The 24,332-nt window shown below is 49.7% G+C and overlaps 3 protein-coding genes and 1 pseudogene across 3 annotated transcripts; 3 read left to right on the top strand and 1 right to left on the bottom strand.

Annotated features, from left to right (window-relative positions):
* The first annotated feature begins 249 nt into the window (after positions 1–249).
* Positions 250–1,699, top strand: TAF10 (TATA-box binding protein associated factor 10). Its single transcript, XM_024119066.2, has 5 exons — positions 250–503; positions 659–813; positions 1,054–1,118; positions 1,207–1,321; positions 1,505–1,699. The coding sequence occupies exons 1-5, from the start codon at positions 272–274 to the stop codon at positions 1,592–1,594; spliced, it is 657 nt and encodes a 218-aa protein (XP_023974834.1). The 5' UTR covers positions 250–271; the 3' UTR covers positions 1,595–1,699.
* Positions 1,644–8,268, bottom strand: ILK (integrin linked kinase). The gene is made up of 13 exons (XM_007102971.3): positions 8,161–8,268; positions 7,594–7,773; positions 4,315–4,480; positions 4,037–4,132; positions 3,752–3,848; positions 3,570–3,653; positions 3,373–3,458; positions 3,130–3,239; positions 2,892–3,019; positions 2,674–2,795; positions 2,475–2,574; positions 2,239–2,369; positions 1,644–2,055 (listed from the first exon to the last, which is right to left on the bottom strand). Exons 2-13 carry the CDS (start codon positions 7,680–7,682, stop codon positions 1,906–1,908), a joined length of 1,359 nt encoding a protein of 452 aa, XP_007103033.1. The 5' UTR covers positions 7,683–7,773; positions 8,161–8,268; the 3' UTR covers positions 1,644–1,905.
* Positions 8,269–8,370: 102 nt separating this feature from the next.
* RRP8 (ribosomal RNA processing 8) lies at positions 8,371–17,651 on the top strand. Its single transcript, XM_007102972.3, has 8 exons — positions 8,371–8,573; positions 9,763–10,132; positions 10,336–10,789; positions 10,880–11,009; positions 11,168–11,274; positions 11,359–11,455; positions 11,684–11,928; positions 17,564–17,651. The coding sequence occupies exons 1-7, from the start codon at positions 8,475–8,477 to the stop codon at positions 11,801–11,803; spliced, it is 1,377 nt and encodes a 458-aa protein (XP_007103034.2). The 5' UTR covers positions 8,371–8,474; the 3' UTR covers positions 11,804–11,928; positions 17,564–17,651.
* LOC102995879 (Fanconi anemia core complex-associated protein 24-like) lies at positions 11,935–17,567 on the top strand (annotated as a pseudogene).
* Positions 17,652–24,332: the final 6,681 nt, after the last annotated feature.

Raw genomic sequence — 24,332 nt, 5'->3', positions numbered from 1 at the left:
AGCGTTCGCATCCCAGTGGATCCGCCTAGGAGAACCGCGGGGTGGGAGGAGAAATGTTCGCGCTATCGCGGTTCTGCAACACTTTGTCTCCGTTCATCGGCCTTTGTCATCTAGCCGCCGGAGGGGCCGCGAAAAGAGGCGAGCGGCCTGAGGGAGGAGCGAACGTGGCGTGGGAGGGGCGAGTCGCAAGGCGTGTGACGTCAACCCTGGTGCGTGCGTAACGTGAACGGAAGCGGAAGCGGCTCTGTTCGCCGCCTCTCCCACCGGCCCGATGAGCTGCAGCGGCTCCGGCGCGGACGCCGAGGCGGCGCCGGCCTCCGCCGCCTCGGCCTCGGGCCCGGCACCCGCGGTCTCGGGCCCCGCCGCGCTGCCCGCCGGCGTCGCTGCGGAGAACAAGGCCAGCCCCGCGGGGACAGCTGGGGGGCCTGGGGCTGGAGCCGCGGCAGGGGGCACGGGAGCCGTGGCGGCGCGGGCCGGGGAGCCGGCCGACAGGCGCGGGGCGGGTGAGGGCCGGGACGGGTGAGGGCCGGGACGGGTGAGGGCGAGGGCCGCGGCTTGGGCTGGCCCCAGCGGCGGGTGCGGGCAGAGGGTTAAGGCAGACCTAGCTGGGCCCCTGCGCCTCCCACCTCCATGTCTCAGTTTGCTGGTTCTCCTCCAGCTTCGGTGACGGCGGGCGGCGCGGCGCCCCCGGAGGGGTCCATGTCTAACGGGGTTTACGTGCTGCCAAGCGCGGCCAACGGAGACGTGAAGCCGGTGGTGTCCAGCACGCCTCTGGTGGACTTCCTGATGCAGCTGGAGGATTACACGCCTACGGTGGGCTTCCCGCCTGAACAGGCTGCTGGCCCGCTGTCACGTCAGCTTCTGACACGCCACCTGTATTTGCAGCGTCCTCTTGCGTTTACTCCCCTACTAGCTCTTGTGATTTATCCCTTCTGCCCACCCAAACGAGGAGCTTCCTGGTAGCCAGGCTTGCCCTCCATTTCCCTTACCCTCCCACTCTCAGCCCCACAGTACACAGGGCTAACACTGACAGTCGTCTAATTGATTTCTCAGATCCCCGATGCAGTGACTGGTTACTACTTGAACCGTGCTGGCTTTGAGGCCTCGGACCCACGCATGTGAGTAAACTCCGGGCAGGTTAGAGCCTTGGGTGCTTGTGTGGAGTTTGTTGTCCACCTCCTTCTCATACCATCTTTTTCTCTCTAGAATTCGGCTCATCTCCCTAGCTGCCCAGAAATTCATCTCAGATATTGCCAACGATGCCCTACAGCACTGCAAAATGAAGGGCACAGCCTCTGGCAGTTCCCGAAGCAAGAGCAAGGTGTGAGGGGAGGCTCATTGAGTCAGTTATTACCTCCTACAGCAGCAGAGGCTTAAATTATCCTGAAACCCCTTTGAGGGAAACTAAGCCCTAGGGGAGGTGAAAGACCTACTCAGGGTCACCCACCTGGGACTGAAATCTGGAATTCCTGTGTTCAGTTGGTGCTCTTCCCTCTTCCCTCAGGACCGCAAGTACACTCTAACCATGGAGGACTTGACCCCTGCCCTCAGCGAGTATGGCATCAATGTGAAGAAGCCGCACTACTTCACCTGAGCCACCCAATCTAAATGTACTTGTCCGTCCCCTTGTCCCCACACCAGCCTGTTTTCATAATAAACTTTATTGTGACAGGCAGGGCTGATCCCTCCCATGCTGGGAGACACCGTGTGGCAAGTGACAAAGCTTTAAGCCCATTCCCTTTTTGGGCCACAGTGGTAGGGATGGGGGCAGGGGATGGGCCCCATGGCTGGGGTAGTACCATGACTAGAGGCAGGGGAGGCAACCAGAGGCCTGCTGCTTTGGGGAGGTGCACTCCCCTAACCGTGTCCTGACACCTCTGGAGTTTAGACCAGGACTTTCCAGCCCTACTTGTCCTGCATCTTCTCCAGGATAGGCACAATCATGTCAAACTTGGGCCGCTTAGCAGGGTCTTCATTCATGCAGATCTTCATGAGTTTACATACATGGGGGGAAATGCCTGGTGGGATGGTAGGCCGAAGGCCTTCCAATGCCACCTGCAAGCACAAGGAAAAACAACGTGGGTCTCAGAACTTGAGTCTCATGTGGGAAGCGGCCTCTAGCCCTCAGGACAGGATTCTGTATATTTGAACAAATGTAGGAAGAGCCCAGTCCCACTACAATTACTGTCACTACCACCACCATTCCCCCAACACAAGTATATCCAGTTATGCTCTCACCTTCATTCCAATTTCCATGTTGGAGAGGTCAGCAAAGGGTACCTCCCGTGTCACCAGTTCCCACAGAAGCACTGCAAAACTCCACATGTCTGCTGAGCGTCTGTTTGTGTCTTCAGGCTTCTTTTGCAGAGCTGGAGGGACAGGACTTAACTGTTCCAGCTGCCTATCCTGTCTGCTCCCTTCCATAACTGCTGAGCTGCCCCTTCTCTGCCTCCCAACATAATGCACTCACTCACCTTCAGGGGCCACCCAGGCAGGCGCATACATGCGTCCGGGGCACTGGAAGGAGAACTTGACGTCGGCCATACTGATTCGAGCAGTCATGTCCTCATCAATCTGAGGAAGAGAAGATAGTTGTGTGGAAGGAGGTAAGTCCTATTCTAGATAGGCAAAGGGCTTCTGGGGCCTGGGCCAGGAGTGAAGTTGTGACCTCACCATTACACTACGACTGTTGAGTGCATGTCGTGGGATGAGGGGCTCTAGTGTGTGTAGGAAGGCCATGCCCCTTGCCATGTCCAGTGCAAACTTCACAGCCTGGCTCTGGTCCACAACGAAATCTAAAAGAGGAGGCAAGAGTTAAACAGTTTGGAGAGGCTTACACTTCTCTCCCCTTCCCTCCCCCGCCACAACAAGATTTGGCATCCCCTACTTACTGGTGCCTTCGTGTAGCACGTTGTACAGGGATCCATATGGCATCCAGTGTGTGATGAGGGTGGGGTGAGGAGCAGGTGGAGACTGACAGGCGCCAAGCACTGGGAGCACATTCGGATGGGAGAAGATCCTGGAAGAGGGAGAGAATGTCCCTGGCTGAGACCCAGCATCAAAGATCTCCCTCTGGGTGCTGGGCAGGGTTCCTTGGAACCAAGGCTTCCAGTTTAGGCCTTGCCGCACCTGAGCCGGGGACACTCCTCGTTGAAGTCCCTACTCTTCCTTGTACTCCAGTCTCGAACCTTCAGCATCTTCACGACGATGTCATTCCCCTGCCAGCGGCCCTTCCATAGCTGAGGGACAGATATGGGTTAGAAGGCTTTAACTAAGGCCACTGCTTTCCTGCCCACTAACTGGAGGAAAAACTTAAAACGAGTGCAGAGCAGGTAATGTGTGCGGGGGTGGGAGGGCAAGGGCAGGGGTCACCTCTCCAGAGTGATTCTCATTGAGCTTCGCCAGGAAGTTGAGCTGTTTGAAGTCAATGCCGGAGTGTTTGTTCAGAGTCCCATTTCCTGAGAGTACGGGCAGGTCAGGTACTTCCCTATAACCAGCCTCCCTCTCACCCAGCCCCAGGAGCCCAGGATTATTCTCTGTCACCACCGCTCCCCTCACAACTGACTCACGGGGCCGAGTGCGGGTAGTCCCCTTCCAGAATGTGTCCTTGTATGGAATACGGTTCAGATTCTGGCCCATCTTCTCTGCCCGCTCTAGGGAAGAAAGACAAACAGTCTTGGCCTCAGCTGTTGTGTGGTGGGAGGAGATAGGCTGAAACATGATAAGACACGAGCCGTGGGTGGGGACAGACCTCGGAGAAGCTCTCTCAAGGGTGCCTTGGCTTTGTCCACCGGCATCTCTCCATACTTGTTACAGATGCTGACAAGGGCCCCATTAGCCACGAGGTCCTGGAATTAAAAGGTGGCTGTGATGAGGGCAGTCACAACCAACCGTGAATGCAGATGCAGTACAAACCCTGTGAATGTCGTTGAGTACTGGGCAGTACTCATAGGATGGGTTGAGCGTTCTAGAATCTCCCACTCAAGCTCAGACTTTGCTTCCCACCCATCCCAGAACTCGGGGCCTGAATACTCACCTCTGCCACCTGATCTTGGCCCCAAAAACAGGCATAGTGCAGGGGCACATTCCCATGCTCATTCACTGCATTGATGTCAGCTTTGTACTGCAGCAGCTGGTCCACGTGGCCAAACAGAAAGAGGCAGAAGGTACAGTCAGTCCCAAATGAGAGATGTGTGTTGAGGCATGCAAGGAGGGAGAAGAGTATACATCCTTTCTACGGTATGTTATAGTGCCTGTGGCTGACTTCCAGGCAGGTACGTCAAGTAGATGACAGAGGCAGGGGTTCATACATACCTTCTGTACAATATCACGGTGCCCATGACTGGCTGCCAGGTGCAGAGGGGTGTCATCCCCACGGTTCATCACATTGATTCGTGCCCCGCGCATGATCAGCATCTCGACCACAGCAGATCGGCCTTCTCGGCAGGCCCAGTGCAAGGGGGAGAAGCCATGATCGTCCCTTTGAGGAAGGGGCAATGGTCATTGATCTGGAGGTGGGATGGGGGCAAAGGCTTTGATACAAAAAAAACTGATTGTCACTCTGCATACTCTCCCTGAGAAACTTTACCTCTAGGACTTAGATTCTCATTCATGCCAGCAGCTCCCAAAGCTGTCCAATTCAGACCTTCCCCTGAGCTTCAAACCCAACCAACCACTACCTGAAATCCCAACAGATCCATAGGATTCATTGTCTTCATCACCATCTCCCACTAGCCTTCCTTCCCTGGCATGCCCTATCTCATTAAGTGGTAACATTCTTCATCTGGTTTCCTTTGCACTCCTTTTGCAACATCTGTTGGTCCTTTCTGTTTTCCACTGCATCTGGCACAACCCCCTACTACAGTACTTGTCACACTGGATTGTAAAAATCTGTTAGTGGGCTGTCTTGTATTAGACTGTAAGCTTCTTGAGAGAAAGGAGTGACGGCAGCTGTTCAGTGCATGTTAATGGGAAGGAGGGGTAGCTTTGAGAAGGAAAGCCACAGCTCTTGGGAGAGGAAGCAAGCTTACTGATTGGTTCTGATACTGAAATTAAGATCTAAAAAGGGAATGGAATTAAAATGATGGTTTGGAAGGGTTTATAATGAAAAGGAGAAATGCTTTTGGTAAGTCATTCATGATGAAGTAGATACCACCACATAAGACAGGATTCCTCTACTCAAGCAATCCTGGGCACAGAAAGCAAGAAAATGAGAATGGCTTCTTTAGAAAGAAAGCTATACCTGACTTTTTTCTTTTCCCAAGGACTTGTATTTTATAAAGTAAAAGAAATGTACAAAAAACAAAAACAAACGACAAAAACAACTGGGTGGAAGCTAGGCCGGCCTGACAGCCTGGGGCCATAAAAGGAAATTCCCTCCAGTTCTGGGCAGCAGATCCAAGGGGCGGAGCAGGGGGGCAGTCCGTGGTCTGGGCCGGCAGCCTCGGGATGCCTTAGTGCTGCGGTCACTTCCCGTGTGCGGGGCTCTGGGCGGGGCCTGGAGCCGCCACCGCGGGCCACCCAGACGTCCCCACAGCCAATGTGGGTGGTGGGTGTGGCCTTTAACTTAGATTTCCCTCCACAGCTGCCCTCATCTGCTTGCAAAGATAGCCAAAACCTTTCCTGGGAGGTGGGTATTCCCCTCCCTCTTCCTAAAGCAATCACCACCCCCTGCTTATCGGTCAGTTTTGCATCCCAGCTCTTTAATTTGTGCCCCAGCTTATCAGCCTCTGGCAGTCTGTAGCCCCAGAGCAGGCCACAGCCTGAGAGCAAAAGTATGGGCACAAGGGTTCTGCCCACTGTCAGGCTGCCGGTCACCTCAGAACCTGAACTTTAGTCCCGAAGAGGCCAGCAGGAAGTTCACCCTCACTTCATATCCAGCATATAGCCAGTTGGGCCCCCAAGGCCTGTCCACTCAAACCAGCACCAGTTTCACTAATGCCACACCTTCAGCTTTTGGCAGCTGAGTCTTCCTAGATGCCAGGCTCACTGGACAACCTCACCTGACCCGTTATAACCCCACCAACAAAATACTAACTGCGCTCGCTGTCTTTATCAGAGCACCCTTTGAAGAATTATATGAAAAATGGAAGGAGTAACTGCGAATTTTGGAGAAATAGCATAGAGCCTAATGGAAACCTGTAAAGCCTGGAAGAAGATGACAGGTGATCCTTACCTCTCAAACCTAAAACATAAATTCTCCCAACCTCAAAAACTAAAATTTTAAAATAAAATTAAAATCCACCATCCTGAATCAACATCACTACTGCTTTTCTTGTCCTCCTGTCTCAGCCAACCTTAAAGAACTTGTCTACATTCACATTCTTTACCTCCCATTCAACCTGTCACAGGGCTGCTGCCTTGAAGGCAAGCATTATGTCTGATTCTGGACCTCTAGCACCCAGCACAGAAGTTCAGTATAGTTCTTTAAATGAAGGAACCAAGTATAGTCTGGTTTGTTCACCTGTTTTCCTCTGAAACAGCCCTCACAGAGATCATCAAATATATAATTAATTGTAAATTCAGTGGTCAAAGTGCTCAAGTTCTTTGACCTCTCAGCAGCCTATAGTACCGTTGACCACTCCCCTTTTGTTGAAACACTCACTTCTCCAAGCCTTACTAGCATATTTTCCTGTTTCTCCTTCAACCTCCAGTTGCTCCTTTTTGGTCTTGTAGGTTTCTCATCCCCTCTGTTTCACACCCACCTCTTCAGCTGCCACCTACTTGCTAATATCTCCCCAATCTGTCTCCAAGTCAGATCTCTCTCCTGAAATCCAACAGCCTACTCAACATTTCCACTTCACTGTACTGTCACTTTAACATGTCCAGAGTGGAACTCATCACCCTTCAGTCTTGTCCATGTCAGTAAAAGGAACCACCATCTACCCAAGTGCCCAAGCCAGAACCCTGGTCATCATCTTTGACATTCCTCACTTCCCACACCAAGTCTCACCAATTCTTTATCCTAAAGATTTCAGGAATTTGATCATTCTTTTCTTTTTTACCTGCCCCAATTCCAGTCCAAGCTATCACCACTTCTGGTGCCTCTCTTCACATCACCACCTGCTCTTCACAAAGCATCCAAGATGACAACAAATGGACAGTCTCATATCATTACATGGCTTTTAAACCCTTGTTCTTGGAATAAATACATTATTATAGTCTAAATATTCTTGCATGATCTGGCTGACCCTTGCAGACCTTTCCAATCTTATCTCCTGTCTTTCTCTGCTTGTACCCAGTGCTTCAGCCCACAGAAGCCCACAGAGGTCTTCTATCCTCTAGCCATATGGAACTCCGGACAATTTCCAGGCACCCTCTTCTGGGTGTCTTGCCCCCTAGCTTTTGCCCTTGCAGTTTACTGAGGCTGGAAAAGTTCTCTGCAGCCTCTGCCTGTAAAATTCTTATTCAGTCCAGATTCAGCTCAAACAACAGCTTTCTGTGTGGAGACCCTCTGCCCCGCTGACTGGCTGTGCTTAGCCCTCATCACACTGGATAGGAAAGTCAGCAGCCCGCACCAGACGTGAGCACCCCACATCGCGGAGAGGAGTATGTCTTTACCCTTCCTCTCCCCCACCAGCTACCTCAGCTCACCCCTGGTTGAGGTCGTTCTCCGTGTTGTCCAGCCACAGGCGGACGGCAACCGCATTGCCCTCCCGGCACTGAGTGAAAATGTCGTCCATAGCAGCGTCCCGGCGCTGAGTCCCCTCGATTGGGAAAGCGTGGGGACTGTAGAAGGATCCAGGGTAGGGGGGTGAGCCCCAAGCTTTGTCCCTTAAAGGAGAGAAGTGTTTGTGTTGGGGTGGGGGTCTGGGCACTGCGTCCCCGGCTACCGGAGGTCTGTGAAGGGGTTAGGGGCAGCGGGATGGTCCCGTACTGTGTCCCCTGGGCGCGAGGGAAAGGCGGGTCGGGCGAAGTAGGGGGTGATTAAGAGGTAGTACCTACCGAAGGGATGTCAGAGAGCAAGCACAGAGACCCTGCCCGCGGACAGAGCTGGGGGGAGGGGGGAGTTTAGGCGCCCTATACCCTGGGGGAGGGGATCGGAGGTCCTTCCCGGGGATGGCCCTCGTTCCCCACTCGGAACGGAGTAGGCGGAGTGAGGGGTGACCGCCTGGTAGAGCTCGAGACTTGGGGAGGGGGCACGGGTGCTCCCACACTCACCGGGACTCGGGCTGGAGGCGCCTTCTCCGGGGAACTCCCGTCCGGCCGCGCCCGCCGCCCGGCCCCGCCCCTGGCCCTCTCTGGCTAGCGCGGGGCTCCTTCCCCCAGCCCTCCAGCCCGCCTTCCTTGACCTTCTAGCCTACCAGTGTCTAAACTCGATGGTTTTCGGCGCTGCGCCGGCTGCTCTAGCCGCCTTAGCTTTCACTCTTTGGTTTCCGGCCCTGTTCTGGAGGCTCTGAGCGCTTTGATTCCTGGAGACGAGCTGGGCACGTGGAGAGGCTGGTGGACCGCGCGACCTCGCTCTCCCCAGCCCCATGTTCGAGGAGCCGGAGTGGGCCGAGGAGGCCCCAGTAGTCGCGGACCTCGGGTCTGTAACCTTACGGCCTCGGACCACGGCCGACTCGCAAATCAAGGTGAGTGGACGCGCGGGGGCACTCGGAACGGACCCCTCTGGATCCCAGAGCTGGGGCGCGCCGCATGTGTATTAGGGGGAGGGGGGCGCCTCCAGTCGCCCGAAAATCCCGGAACTTCCAAAAGAAAGTGACGTTGGAACTGAGAGAGGCTTGGTGAGTAGAAGTTAGTGAAGCAAAGAGGGTTTCTTGGAAGGAAAAGCACGTGCAGAGACCCTGGTGTGAGAGAGCATATTCTGCTAGGGTCACACACCTACACCGAAATAATCTGTGTAGTTGGAAGGGAGAGAGTGAGAGGGGGTGCCGTAGAAATTGGAGAGCTAGATTAGAAGCTTTGCATACAGTAAAGATAGAGAGAAGCCAGTGGAGTGTTTTAACAGAGGAATGATTTCTTCAGATTTGTATTTTGAAAAGGTCATTGGGTGCTGTGTGGAGACTAGAGAGAGCAAGAGTGAACGACGATGAAGGGTTGTCAGTACTGCCTTTCAAAGGAAGGTGGTGCTGAGGGGAACTCTAAGATAAGTGCCTGGCTTAGGACCGCGCAGTAGGACTTCAACCTAGAATGGCCTCCCAGACGCCAGACCTTCTCCTTTAAGCTTTTGCCGATGTGAGGGCTGCTGCACTTGCTCAGGCTCTTTCGACCCTTCGGTCAGCCTCCAACATGGAATCTGTCTGCTTTATTCCCTCCTCTTCAACCCCTCAACCCATTGTTGTAGTCCGTGCCACTGGCCTCTGTCTACAGCTTGTCCTTTTCAGTTTGTTCTCTACACTACAACTATTAAAGGAGGCACCTTTAAGACACACACGTGTGATCCTGTTACTCTTGTTTTCAGAAACCTTCCTAACTTTTATAAAAAGGTATTAGTTAGAGGTAGAAGCCTGAGATTGAGGGTTGGAACTCCTGGTCCCTGGCCTTGATCTTGTAGCTTGTGACCTTATCACGTTTCTCTGGGGAACCCCATTACCTCATCTGCACAATGAAGAAAGTGAGGTGGATGATTTCTCTGCCCTCCTTGGGATGGCGACTTGAAAGTTCTTCAGGGTCTGGCAGTCTTCATGACAAGTTAAGTTGATTGGGAATAATCCAGATGCCTCTAACCAGCGTCTGAATGAGGTCCCCATCTCTCCTTTCTTATTCTCCAGGCCCCATCTATTCTCCTCGGCCCTGCTCTCATCCCTTGTTTTCCCCCAGGGCTCCAAGCACCGCCAGCTCTTGGCCACATTACGGGCCTTGGAGGCAGCATCTCTTCCCCAGCAGCCCCCCAGTCTGCCTGGAAGTGACGAGGAGGACGAGGAGGAGGTGGTGGAAAGAAAGAAGAAACGCCCAAAAAAGGTCTTGTTTGCCAGCGCTTCTCCTGAAGTAGAGAAGAAAAGGAAGAAGAAACGTCAAAAACAGGGCCCACCTAGCAGTGACTCCAAGGAAGAGGAAGTGGAAAGGAAGCAGTGCCACAAAGGGGCTCTTCTTGGCAATGTCTTGGCTGAAGAAGAGAAAAGAAAGAGGAAATGCCAGAAACAGGACCCTTCAAATCCTGCCCAGCCGCTGGACAATGTTGACCAAACTGGTATTAGTGCATGTGGGACAGGGAGGGGGGATCAGCTGATGCTACATATGACAGAGGTTATCTGCCACCACTAGGTTTAGGGTTAGGGAATAAGAAGTACTTTCATCTAGGCCACAACCTCTGTCTCAGGTTTAGTCTCTTGCTAAGCCTCTGAATTCAGGGGATATTGCCCCCAATATGCCTTCCCATCTCACTCCCTGCAGGTTCCAAAGCTTGGAATTCTAGTGCTGCAAATGACTCCACCAAGCCAAGCCCTGAGACCCCTTGCTCTAACCCTCCGCATACCTTGAGTCGCAAGCAGTGGCGGAACCGGCAGAAGAACAAGCGTAGACAGAAGAACAAGTTTCGGCTTCCTCAGCCACCAGAGCAGGCCCCAGCCACAGCCGCCGCAGAGGAGACAGAGGTGCCTCCTGCCCCCAGTCCACACAGCCATGGAGCCCGGGCGGGGGCTCTGCGAGCCCGCATGGCCCAGCGGCTGGATGGTGCCCGGTTCCGCTACCTCAATGAACAGCTGTACTCAGGGCCCAGCAGTGCTGCGCAGCGCCTCTTCCAGGAAGACCCTGAGGCCTTTCTCCTCTACCACCGTGGCTTCCAGAGCCAAGTCAAGAAGTGGCCACTGCAGCCAGTGGACCGCATTGCCAGGGATCTTCACCAGCGGTGGGTGGGAGTTGGGCATTGTGAGAAGCGAGGTGTGTCAGTCACGGGCTCAGACCAGACCAGTGAGCTATTCCTCCCGTCCACTTCCAGGCCTGCGTCCTTGGTGGTGGCTGACTTTGGCTGTGGGGACTGCCGCCTGGCTTCAAGTATCCGGAACCCTGTGCACTGCTTCGACTTGGCCTCTCTGGACCCCCGGGTCACTGTGTGTGACATGGCCCAGGTAAACCCCACTCCTTCCACATATCTGGCCTGTGCCCTAAGCCCAAACTCCATGTGCTAATCTCTAACATGCCCTCTCTTCCCGGCACCCCTAGCACTCAGTGCTGGCTTTCTCCTCCCCATAACATATGCTTCATACAATACTCTCACTCTCCGTAGGTGCCTCTGGAGGATGAATCTGTAGATGTGGCTGTGTTCTGCCTTTCACTGATGGGAACCAACATCAGAGACTTCCTAGAGGAGGCAAATCGAGTGCTGAAGCCAGGGTAGGAGTCCCCAGGAAACAGATGCATGTATATGTGCACATATGTGTGTCTGCGCATTTACCCAGAACTTTCCATCCTTTTCAGGGGTCTCCTGAAAGTGGCTGAGGTCAGCAGCCGCTTTGAAGATGTTCGGACCTTTCTGGGTGCTGTCACCAAACTGGGCTTCAAGGTCATCTCCAAGGTGAGGGCCCCAAGAAGTCTGTCCATATTTTTGTCACATGTGTGGCCCTTCAGGGTAATAGTGGTGTTCAGGACGGAGGTCATGATCAGACACAGACGTTTGCTCCTTGAAGGCATGACTCGTGGGAGAGCCCTGGGAAGCTTTCTGAGCAGGGACGGGATGTGGACGGAGGTGGTTTGAGGAGTTGGGGTGAGGATTTAGAGCTCACTGGGTCTTTTCTGTCCCTAGGACCTGACCAACAGCCACTTTTTCTTGTTTGACTTTCAAAAGACTGGGCCTCCTCGGGTTGGGCCCAAGGCTCAACTCTCAGGCCTGAAGCTCCAGCCTTGTCTCTACAAGCGCAGGTGACCCCTGGACCCCCCTTGAAAGGGGAGGCAAGTCTTGAACTCCAGGCTCAGTACTCTGAAGATTGTATCCAGCCAGGCTGTGACCCGGGGCCTGTTACCACCCTTACTCCATCCCAAGAACAAAATGTAATGAAACCCTTGGCTCAGCCCTGCTCTAATGAAGGCTTCTTGGTTCCAGGAAGCATAAAGTCATTTGGGCTAGCTGAAGAATAAGGAGTTTATTGTGAGAACGCAGGAGTATCTGGGAATTACGGATGCCTTCAGTGTCATGGAAACGACAGGGTTTGGGATTCTAGGTGTCTCTGGGTTTGGCCCCTCTTTGCATCTCTCAGGAGCCACGTGGGCTTTCTGTCCTAGCCTCCCTGCTCTCCTCTATTCTGCTTTTCCTGTTTGCGCGCCAGCTCCTTCTGCTTTACCCATAGCTTCTGCAGCTGTGGTCTCTGCCCAGGCCTTGGAGGCCGGGGGCAGGCATTGCTTCTTGGCTCTGGGGCAGCTGGTAGCCCGCCAACATCCTGGCTGAGCACGTCAGTCTGGGCTTCTAGGTCAGGGTGGTTTGATTGTCCCTGTACTGAGTGCTTCTTTCCCCTGATCCTCATCTCCATCTTTGGAGCTGTATGGCCCAAACTACTCCTAGTATCTGTTGTCCCATAGGGCCCTGGTGTGTGTCTGGCTGAGGGCACAAATTTTGGAATCAGGTAGGCCTGCCCCTGATTGCTGAGAGTCTTTTAATCTTTGAATGTCATATTACTCATTTGGAAAATGGTAGGATTCTTGTCTCGTGGGATTGTTGTGTGGTGTGGCTTAATGAGGAAATCTGTAACTAGGGCTGGGTGCACAGGAGGTGCACGGTAAACTGTAGCTGTGGCTGATGTGTGTTGTGAGCATTACTGTTTTCTAAAGACCTTTTCCAGGCAGGGTTAGGGGATGAAGAGTAAAGAATGGATTTGTTGACTGAGGAAGACTCTGGGAGAGCTCAAGATAGGCCTTTCAATAGGCTTATTTTATAGGATTTTTAGAGATTCTTGACAGATTGTGAGCTCTTCTTGGAGGGGGGGGGGGTGCAGGAGCTGGGTCTCTTCATAAATCACAACTGATTGATGCTATTTGGGGTGGAGATTGGGCTGTTCATTGGCAGAAGGGTCTGTCTGTTTCTGCCTTGTAGTGGGCCCAAATCAGCATGTCCTAGGAAAGCTATGGGCAGGGAAGGCTAGTGCTGGGAGAGGATGAACTGGGATGATAGGTCCTTGGCCTCTTCCAGAAGGCATCTGCCATGGGCCCAGGTATAAAGATATAGCCTGTTTTACCTATTTCAAAGAACAAGAACTGAGAGTGACCACTGGGACACAGGTTCCAGGGCTCTGAGCCAATTGGGTGCCTCCAGTAAGGTGGGTGTTTTGAGGCAGGCTGTGTAGGCCAGAGGGCATGTTTGGAGGCTGGGCTATGAACCATCCAGCATATACTGCTCAGTACCTTTTTTTTTTTTTTTTTTAATTCATTCATTCTACAAATATTTATTGAACATTAACTCTGTGCCAGGAACTCTGTTAAAGCACTGGAGATACAGTAGTAATTTAGTCCCACATAGACACTGACCATATAATACTTTCCTATGTGCTTTAATAAAGAAAATAAATAATGCTGTGGGAACACTTAAGAGAGGCTTGTGAATGCTTCTTAGAGGAAGTGGCGCCTATGCTGAGTCTGTGATGATAGGCTGATATGCAGTTTCTGCAATTATGAGAGAGAGGCATACTGTATGGTAATGTAGTTCTTTGAAAGCAAAGAGTTGTGGAGGCTGGGAAGCCCAGGATAAAGGTGCCAGATGAATTTGGTTCCTGGGGAAGGCTTTCTTCCTGGCTTGGCTGCATCCTTGCATGGTGGAGAGCTGCTCAGTACCTTTGCATGTGCTTCTCTCTGCTGAATACTCATCTGATTGGCAGTCTTACTCATCCTTCCAAACAGCCTAGTTGTTTCCTACTCCATTACTCCCAAAGCAGAACTAACTTCTTTATCTGCACTCTCAAAGCGCTACGTGAAGAGTGCAATTTCAGCGTTTAAATAAATACTGTGTGGCAATTGCTTTGTGCATTAGGCTGCAGTCTTCTCAACTCATATTTACCTTTGTATTCCCGAGCTGGTCACTTGAGATCCATCTAAGGAGGTGATAAGGAGGACAGGGTCCAGTTGAGTGGGACCGATGAGAAGCAGGGGTGCTGCAGGAACCCAGGTTTGGGCACATGATGAGCGCACTGTCGACCAGTGACGGTGGAATAGGCGGAGGCGGTTGGGAGAACTTCAGTGAGTAGAACTGGTGGGACATTGTGGCTTGGTGAGAGAAAGGAATCTGAAGCAAGTCTTGGGTTTCTGGCTTGAGCAACTGGTTGGGCTGGTGATGTCTTTCAAAAGGTTGGGTTTTTGGTACCTAGATGTTCATTTGGAAGTGGGACAGAAACTCAGCAGCCAGAGGAGGTAATTCAAGTCGTAGGAATAGATAAGATATCCAAAGTAAGATAACGAGAAGAGAAAGTGGCTTGGAATAGAGCTCTCAGGAGCATTTAATGGATGAGTAAAGGAAAATGAACCAATAAAGGGGACAAGAAGAAAAGGTGGGGCCAGAGATGGAAGAGTAAAACCGGGAGAATGGATTTCTTAATGTGGAAGGAGTGGGGAGGTTTTCGGCTGTCAGATGCTGTTCAAAGGTCTATTAAGATGAGAGAGAGGTCAGATCGCAGCGGGGAGAGGATTGCTGCATAATGTTGAGGGCCTGGGGTTTGAATTTATAGTGGTATTATTCACGAATTTATAGTGAGCCCAATCAGCCCAATGCTGTGGTTATCTCTACGTACTCAGGAATCTAGGTGTAGCTGTGGAAAAAAATGAGTACTGAGGGATCATCCAGAGTTGGAAACTTGCCATGCAGTTGAAATAAACGAGCAAAGGAATTTCAGACCGTTCGTAAGTGATTGCTATGCTGGACCATGGAATTTGGTAGAACAGGTGAGTGGAGTAAAGACAGGAGTAGGGGAGAGCACGCAGGAGAGAACCCGGAATTGGAGCGCCGCAGATCCAGGCAGCCGATGGAAGGGAACACCCCTGATGGCACAGGCCCCATGCACATGCCGTTTGGGCACATTGTGGCCAATGAGAAATGGCGCGGGTTGCAGCTGGCACAGGGAATGCAAGGAAAAATTAAACTCGTTTTTGAGGATGGCCTGACACCGTAGATTTTTACTTGTCTAGCAGATCCTGCATTCTTTATATCACCGAAGCTGATTTGGTGGCAGGAAATGACTACAGAAAGAGACTTGTTCGAGTTAGAAACTCCTGTAAACTTCAAGGGATTGTAGTAGTTAAAAAAACGCAGATGAGTGAACAGTACTTTCCAGCCGTACAGAAATTCACTGTGCTGGATCTTGGGATGGTGTTGCTTCCAGTGGTTAGCCAGACGGAAGCGTCCTGTCTCATTATCCAGTTGGTTGAAGAGCAAACCAAAGAGCCCAGTAAGAACCCTTTTCTCAGGAAGAAACGGGCTTTGATCTCTGAGCCAGCCCTCCTTCGAACTGTGCAACAGATCCCAGGAGTCGGGAAAGTTAAAGTTCCTCTCCTGCTTCAGAGGTTTCCAAGTATCCAGCAAGTAAGTAATGCTTCCATCCAAGAACTGGAGCCGGTGGTTGGACAGTCAGTGGCCCAGCACATTCATGCGTTCTTCACCCAGTCCAGGTGATGGCTCTTCCCACGGCATCTCCTTTACACCACGAACCACAGGATCTTGTTTTCTTTCACATTAAGAAACAATATTTCCTCTCACAGAAACTAGGGAAGGATGAAGTGAAGCCTGAATTGCCATTCACCTGCCAGTTGTCCTGCCCTGCTTTCTGGGCTCAGGTATTTACTTCAGTTAGTGTGCCCCAGATGGCACTGCCCGCATCCTGCTAGCACGAAGAGGGTTGGTGGACACCTTCCTAAGGGAGTCGGTTTAAACAGGGACTCTCAAGATTCAGCAAAAAGCCAGCTGGGCAGATTTTAATGTGTGACCTTGACCTGTATCTATCATGGAAGGTGGTAGATGTGACCGTCTAAAGGAGACAAACCTACAGTGAATGAAGCACTGTGTACCATAAGCCCCTTGTTCCTTCTGGCAGAGCCACTGTTCTTCAGGTCTGGTCTTAATACACCTGTGCTTTGAGGGTGGCTGCCAGTGTAAACGAACAATTGTACTGCCTTTTTTCTTCCTTCCTTCCTTTCTCCCTCCATTCCTCCCTTCCGGGTAGCTGCACAGTTTGTTTGTAATCACTGAGCATGACTTCTGAACACAGAAAGCCTGGAGTCCAGAGTTCCCATTTTAAAATAAAAAGCCAATGTGTGCGAGGGAAGAGAAAAAAAAAAAAGACAGGAGTAGGTTGTTTCATTGGGGGTCACTGAACAAGTAACCTAGAAGGATGGGAGACTGTGGTCAGAAACTGGAATGCCTGAATAATTCATATTGGAAGCAGAGCAGCTCCAGGCAATGGCTAAGTTTAGGGTGTAGTTTTAGGGGTGAGTGCCTGAGAGGTGTGCAAGGGAGGTTGCCAGATTGGTTAATGCATGGAAGCCTCAGGTATTGAGAGAGGTTCTGCGTGGACTTTGAAGTTCTCCAATATGATGGTAGACATAAGCGTGGAACAGGTGCCAACCTCTTGAAGAAGGGGGCAGATCCAGGAGATCTGCAAAGAGTAGGAGAGGTGGGATAGTGTGAATTTCAAAGGGACAGAGGGTTCACACAGCCTACTAGAGAGACTTGCATCTTGGGGGTGATGTGAGGCTGGTGAGTGGAGCTGGCTGCCAGGCAGCCAAGACAAAATACCCTGACAGTCCTCTCCAGCTTGGTGGGATTCACTGGGATTGTTGGGGAGACAACTGTTGTGGCAGCTCCATGGGACAGGAATCTCCTGGGATAACAGGAAGGCAAGCCATAAAGTCTAAGGGATGTTTTGGAGTAGCAGAGCATCTGTCTCACTGTAGGACACACATCACCTTTTTATAGCTCCATATCTCTGTTTCCCAAGTGTTATTTATATTCCTAGATCTTGATTAATTTTCCCAGCTTTATTATCATGCTCAGCAGGACAGCTGGGGTCTGCCTTCGTCCCTTTTTTGCTTTCCTCCCTTACTTAAAATTTGGATTCTTTCTTTGCCTGTTCTGGCTCCAGCCACCTATATAAACATCTTTCTGGGTCTCAGGCCCCCGGCTCCCCCTAACTTAGCCAATCCTCCATCTGCGTTTCTGTCAATTCTGAAAGCAGGACTTTCCTGAGTCTGGGTCCCCCCTGCTCCATCATCAGCTTCAGGATAAGCTGTTCTTCAAGTCCATGCCTGGGCTTCAGTGTCTAATGTCGAGAGCCTAGACTGAAGAGAGAACAACATATATTTCTTTAAGAAATAACAGCATGCCAGCTGTTTAAGGAACAATGAGATCAGTTTAAGGAACGATTGGAGAACAGAAAGAAAGAGTGCAGTCATAGTAAGAGGTAAACAGGAGTGGGAAAGAGTGTAATTGGAGATTCCACTGGGAGCATTTGGGAAGCTTGAGGTATTTATTCCTAAAGCCAAGAAATGATGAACCTGGAATCTGACTCCTGCCCTGGAAATGCGGAGGGCAAACAAAGATTCATTAACTGTTTCAGGGGTGGAGCCAGGGGAGTGCTGCTGCTTTTGCATTGGCCTGTGTTCCCAGAATTTGCCGTGGTAAGCCATGCATGAGTGTATCCTTTGCACCTTGCAGGAGAGGGAAGCGTCAGCTGGTCTTGAGTCCTGTCCGGTAGGACCATTTGAAGAGGCAAGGAGACCTCAGCACAAAGAAGCTAGGAGTGTGCCATGTGGGCTGAGGAGGGAGTCTCAGGAAACCACCCAGAATAAAGCTGCATCCACCAAGGTAAAGGGGACTGCAGAAAAGGGACAGCATGATGCTCCCTTTAAATATCTAGCAGGCCCATGGGGCACAGAAACATCCAGTCGAGCAAGAACTGTTTTATCCCCTCCTTCTCTGCAGTTGGGCCCAGAGCAGTCAGCAGCTCTTAGGTGGAGAGGAGGTGAGAAGAGCAGAGAGCATCCAGATCATTCCTCCCTTCCCCAGTTCAGGCTCCTTGACTTAAGTGGGACAGAGCTGCGAGGGGAAAATAGTTAAATCTACAATAGGTGCAGGTTATTTATTGTAATGTAGGATTAGACATTGCAATCATTTGAGATTGGTTTTGTATCTTAAACTGATTCTAAGACATCTATGAACTAAGAATGAGCTGAAAAGTCACAGGCTTGCTGCAGCTTTTCTCTAAATGAAAAAGGGTTGGAGGGGTGGTGAGAGACAAGAATAAAGTTGGGTTTGGATAGCAGTCTGTGCTCATGCTTCCTCAGCATCCCTTTTAGAGGCTTATTGCCCCTGCAGTCATCGGGGTACTCCAGCTTTTGTTGCTGTAACACTGTTCTAAGGGAGCACAGTTCCCAAAGAAGCAACGTGGTCTTGGCAGACACAGCTCGGCTCCAGTCACTCAACCACTTACGTAATTGCACGAAGCCCTTTACAGATTCTCAGAGACCTCTAATTACGTCGTCCTCCATCCCTGGTGACTTCCCAGGCTGGCCACCTGGTTCTAGGACATTCGACTATTGCAGTAACCACCTTACTGGTCCAGTTACTTCCACTCCTGTCCCCAGAGCAATTCATTTTCCACTCAGGCAAGTGAGCTTTGTAAAATGTAAGTCAGATATGTCACTTCTCTGCTGAAAATCCTTCAGTGGATTCACAGTGCTCTGAGAACAAAAGGCAAACTCCTTCCCAGGCCCTTTGTGATCTTGCCCAGGCCTCCCTCTCCAACTGCACCTTAACCCACTGCTTCCGCACGAAACTGCAGCCACACGGGCTTTCTTTCCATTCCTCAAGTGTTCCAAGCCATTTCTACTTCTGGGTCATTACATTTGCCACTTCATCTTCTCAGGATACTTTTCCCTGGTGAGTTCATTTTCATCTTCCAGATCTTCACACCAGCATCACCTTTTCTTCTGTGGAAAAAACGGGCTAGATGCTCACCAAAATGTCCTTTCCTGGACACACAGTTAAATTACATTTCCCAGCTCCTTGCATCAAGGTGGGGCTGTGTGCATAGTCCTCCCCAGTGGAAAGTGAGTAGAAGTGTTGTTTCACTACCAGACCAAGACAGTTAAAGAGTGGACGAGCCTTGTCCGTATTCTCCACCTCCTCCTCTGCCTTCCAGGGTGACCTTGAAGCACATGTTTTGAAGATGGAGTCAGAGCATAGAAGGAGTCTGGATATTTAAGTCCCTGCTTAGAGGAGAATTGCTTGACCAAGAATATCCACATTTCTTTGAACAAGGAATAACCTCTGTTGCATTAATGTTTAGCATGATATGCCCTGGCTAATATATCTTCTCTGGCCATCCTGTCCACCTTATCTTGATCACAATACCCTTTTTGTTTCCTTCAGGGTGCTTCAGACATTTAATTAGCTTACCAGATGCCAGTCAACACTTCCCCCAGTCCTATGAATTGGACTCCTAACTGGGGAAAAAAATGCTCACATGAGGAAGTTGAGATACTGATTTTATCAGTTACATTTTGATTGTGACAAAAAAAAAAAAGGAAATCCCCCTAAAGAATATCTTAAACAAATTAGATTTTTCTTAAACCTGATGGTTGATGGTTGTTGGCATTGATTCAGGAATTCAAGGTTGTTAGCAGTTAGGTCTGTGTGATTCTCTTGATCTCTTGATCCTCATGGTCACAAGATGATGTGTTTCGAATAAGCAGAGACACCCTACTTACTATTACCCTTCTCAGGAGTCTCACAGGTAGCCACAGCCCCTATCTTTTTGGCCTTACTTCAAGGGTCCTTCTACATTGTTAGTACTCTGGTGTAAATATGTTACATTATTCCCTATAACATGGCTGAGAGCAATCTGAAATATTACTATTTTAAATATATTTGTCTCCCCTGCCCCTTCCCACATCTCAGTGGCCTGTCAGCGACTCATCCAATTCAAAGCTGTTCTCCCTCCAGCTCAGTGGGGTGGGGAAACCTTCATGGTCTCTTTCTTTCACTCATTCTTTACCTCCTCTATCACTTCTAGGATTGGGATGGCGGAAGGCATGTTAGAGGCAAAAAGGCTAAACTTTGATTTAGTTTAGCTTCATCAGTGTGTTCTACTAAGACAGGCATTTAAATGTTGGCTCAGTGTGTGAGGTATTGGGGTTCTTTGGAGTCCCGCCTTGGGACTTGCGCACTAACTGGTTTGGGTTCCCTCCTTATGATACTCAGCCCCCACACCCCCTCGGCTCCTAAGCTCCTGACACTGACAGTGTATGCACAGCCTCCTAGTGCTGAAGTCCCTCACCCTGGCGGGCAGCCCTCCTGGGAGAGGTTCCCAACAAATACCGTAAGAGTGGTTACCTTTCTGGGAGCTCCCAGGAAACTCATGCATGTTTGTCCTGCGAAACAGCAGAAGTGCAGCCCAGCCAGCAGCTGACTCCCCTTGCCCTGTCCCAGCTAGCCTGACTCTGACCTCTCCATATCTCTCTCTCTGTCTCCAGACCCTCACAAGTGATTCAGGTTACTTTCTCCCAAGAAGCCTCTGCCCCAGGCTCCACTCCAGTGGCCATATGGAGCTGGGTCTGTAAGTTCCTGAGTGTAGCAAGTGTCTTGCTAGAGAATGTAATGCTGAATGAATATAAGGTCTCTCCCTCTCCTGGGAACATGAAATGACTATAAGTGGTTCTGTTGGAGCCCTCCTCTCTTGATTTAGAATGGAGGGAACGGCACTGCTTCCTTACCTTTCAGGGAGAAGTGCTCTCTATTCCTAAAAGTTCCCGTCAATGAAGCTTGCATTTCTAACTTCATGTACGTTAGGAAGGTTGGTGGGCCCTGCATCAGCTTTATTACCTTAGAGTAAATTCTGTGTAGGTATATCTAGCACCCTTATTTAACATCTTCTTACTTGTGCAAGTATTCTTGTAAAATGTGAATTGTTCTCATGCATGTGCTTTATTTATAGCGTATTGCCAACAAATCTTGTCTTCTTTTTTCCATCACTCAACTGTGTTTTTAATATCCATCTGTGTTATCAATCAGGGCCCACTCAGGAAAACAGAAACCATACTAAGTGTTTCACATAGAGGGCATTTAATGCAGAGAATTGATTACAAGTGATAGAGGCTGAGACAAAAGAAGATGCTTGATGTAATTAAAAATTAAGAACTGGAGAAATCAGATAATGTCCTAAGGCCTGGGAAAACGAAAGGGAAGAAGGGAAATAATTACCAGAAACTAGGAGCTCAGGAAAGAGGCCACTTTTGACTGGTCAGTACTCAGATCTTTGTGGGGAGGCTCCCTCCACATATCTGGTGCTTGGACTTCTGAGGAAGGAAATGGCCTTGAGGGTGAGGGAGCAAGGTCTGACTGTTCTCTGACTGCCAGGCGGGAGCTGATCTGCTGCTGGTGTCTCAGAAGTGTAGCAAAGCTGCTGCTGAGTGCAAAAGAAGCTAGTAGCCAGAGACAACTGTCTGCAGCTGAAATACTGTGACAGCAACTGGAAAACAGGAATGAAGACTCTCCCCCCATGTTTCATTTTCAGTTTCCCTCTATGGCATCCCTTTGGCAGAACCTAATGGAACCACCTGCCAGTGGATTCTGGGAAATACACTTTGCAGAGTCGCAGCTGCAACAGCACAACTCCAGAGTGTGTGTACGTGGGGGCTGAGAGGGAGGTGTGTTGCAGAGGGAGATATGGACAGTGTAGGAGCCAAAAGAAAATAGGTGAATAGCCAGTATATTCCATGTAGCTGCTCATACATCTAGATTGTTGCTTCTGTCAGCTGTGAAGTACTTCATAATATGCATCCACCATAGTAAACTTATATATTGGCCTGGTTGCCTCAAATTCTTTGCCATCTGGAGAAATTAAAATCCTTGCAGCTAGGGTTCTGAGTACAAAATAAGTGCCCCCGACTAGATGCACTCATTTGAGATTTGGGAGGTAAGGGTCATCTTCCTGCCGCTTGGCTCTTATTGCTGGAGGCAGGTCTAGGCGCTGGGCTTTCTGCAGCAGCGTCCCACTGAAGCCAGGGACAAAATAGGGTGCCTGCTGTAGGGGCGAAAGTTCAGCATATTCTGGAAGTTCCGTAGGTAAAATGAATCTGCTCTGTACAAATTTGGCTTTAATAAGATGGTTAAGAAGAAAAATTATTGGAAGGGTGTCAATAAGTTACTCAGAGAACTAATGGAAAGTCCAGGGAGTGAGGCTTAGAGAACAGACAGGAGCCAAGGGAGGATGAACAGTTGCAAAATCTAAGGTCAACTTTAGTCTGGTTCAGATGGCACTGCTGTCACCATTGCTACTTGACTTTTCTCTCACTGTTGTTGGTACATAGATTGATGCTGAGAATTGAGTTAATCCTCTATGTTCATGGCACTCTATTAGGACTGGCTCAGAAAGGCCCCTCTCCTGTTCTTTGTTATTTTGTTTGTTTACTTTATTCCTGATTCATACTTCTGCTCCTCTTGTACCCCACAATGTGTTTGTCTTGTGCCCCTGGACACCTGTGTATCTTTGGCAAAATAGATGGTGGTTTGGTATATGCATGCTGTGGCAGAGACTTGCCAGCTGTTCCTCGCACCCATTTTCTTCTTCCTGGGAAATTAGCTGTACTCTTTCCCAGCTTCCCTTATTCTTAAGTGTGGCCATGTGATTGAATCTAGCCAATTGGATGGTAGTGGAACTAAGGTGTGCTACCTCTGTGACTTGGGTCCTTAAATTTTCCTATGCACAGTCCCCCGTGTTATTTCCACTTTGGCCTTTGAGCATATGACCTTGAAAGCTACACACTGAAGATGACGGAGCCAAAAGGTGGAAGGAGCCTGAACATCACTTAGAGGAGAGCCACCCACCAATTAGGAACATCTGTTTTGGATTTCACGTGAATGAAAAATAAATATCTTTTTGAGCCATTATACCCTTGGTTTGTTGTTACAGCGACTAGTAATCTTTTTTTTTTTTTTTTTTTTTTTTTTGCGGTACGCGGGCCTCTCACTGTTGTGGCCTCTCCCGTTGCGGAGCACAGGCTCTGGATGCGCAGGCTCAGCGGCCATGGCCCACGGGCCCAGCCGCTTTGCGGCATGTGGGATCTTCCCGGACCGGGGCACGAACCTGTGTCCCCTGCATCGGCAGGCAGACTCTCAACCATTGCACCACCAGGGAAGCCCTTGTAATCTTTTTTTTTTTAATCCCTTTTAATTGAACACATCAGAAAAGTAAACAAATCACACACCCGTACAGAAAAGTAAAAATGTTAAGCCTAATGGTTTATCACAAGGCCAGTACCTGTGTACGCGCCACCTAGACTAAGAGAAGGCTGTCAACACCCAGAAGCCTCTTTTATGTCACCTCCGAACTTTCTTCTCTTGACTTCGCAAAGTTACCACCATCCTAACTTTCATGACATGATTTCCTTGCTTTTCTTTATAGTCTTATCAGTTGAGCATCCATACCTAAATTGTATATATTTCCATGTGTCTGGCTTCTTCCACTCAACATTAGATTTATGGGATTCATCCATGTGTTGAATGCCGCTGAATTTCATTCATTTTTGTTTCTGTAGAAATATATCCCATTCTGTGAAGAAACCACAGTTTATTGATTGATTCAACTGTTGATGTACATTTGAGTTATATATCAATCAGAATGGGCTGGGTCATGCTACAGGAAATAAAAACCCAAAATATTAATGGCTTAACCCCACAGAAGATAATTTTTTACTATTGATGTAGGTTGGCAGGGACTGTTCCTAGTCACCAAGGTACTCAAGCTAATGAAACTCCATTGCAATACATGCTTCCATAATCACTAGGCGAGAAAAGGGAACAAGACAGATCACACCCTGGCACCAAAAGCTTCACCCTAGAAGCGACACATGTCCTCTTTGCCCCATTTAATTGGCCAAAACAAGTCTCATTGCCATATATACCTCCCTTACAAGCCTACCGTGTACCCAGAAGGAAGAGAAACAGAATGTGAACTGCCTAATGATTAGTTTGTGGTTCCTACAAACAATGCTGCTGTGAACAATCTTGCAAGTGCCTCTTGTGCATGTGCACATGCTTCCTTTGGGAATATAAATAGGAGAAAACTGGTCATAAAGTATGTATATCCTCAACTTTAATAGTTAATGCCAGACTGTTACAAATTTTTCAATTTATACTCCCTTCACCAGGGAAATGAGTGTTCACTTAATCCACATGAGAATTCACTTTATTCCATATCTTTGCTATCTTGTGGCATTGTCTCCCAGTTCCAGTATATGTGTTATGTTATGTCCTTTGGTTTAACTTTTCATTTCCCTGATTACTAATGGGATTGACCTTTTCATGGGTCTTACTGACTGCTTGAAAATCCTCTTCGATCAAGTGCCTGTTGAAGTCTCTTGCCCATTTTTTCTAATGGATTGTCTTTTCTTTGTTGATTTTTGTAGTTATATATATATATATA

This window comes from Physeter macrocephalus, chromosome 16, assembly GCF_002837175.3.
Source record: "Physeter macrocephalus isolate SW-GA chromosome 16, ASM283717v5, whole genome shotgun sequence".
Classification (NCBI taxonomy): Eukaryota; Metazoa; Chordata; class Mammalia; order Artiodactyla; family Physeteridae; genus Physeter; species Physeter macrocephalus.
Note: the sequence above shows the minus strand (reverse complement) of the source record. Positions and strands in the feature narration are given on the sequence as shown.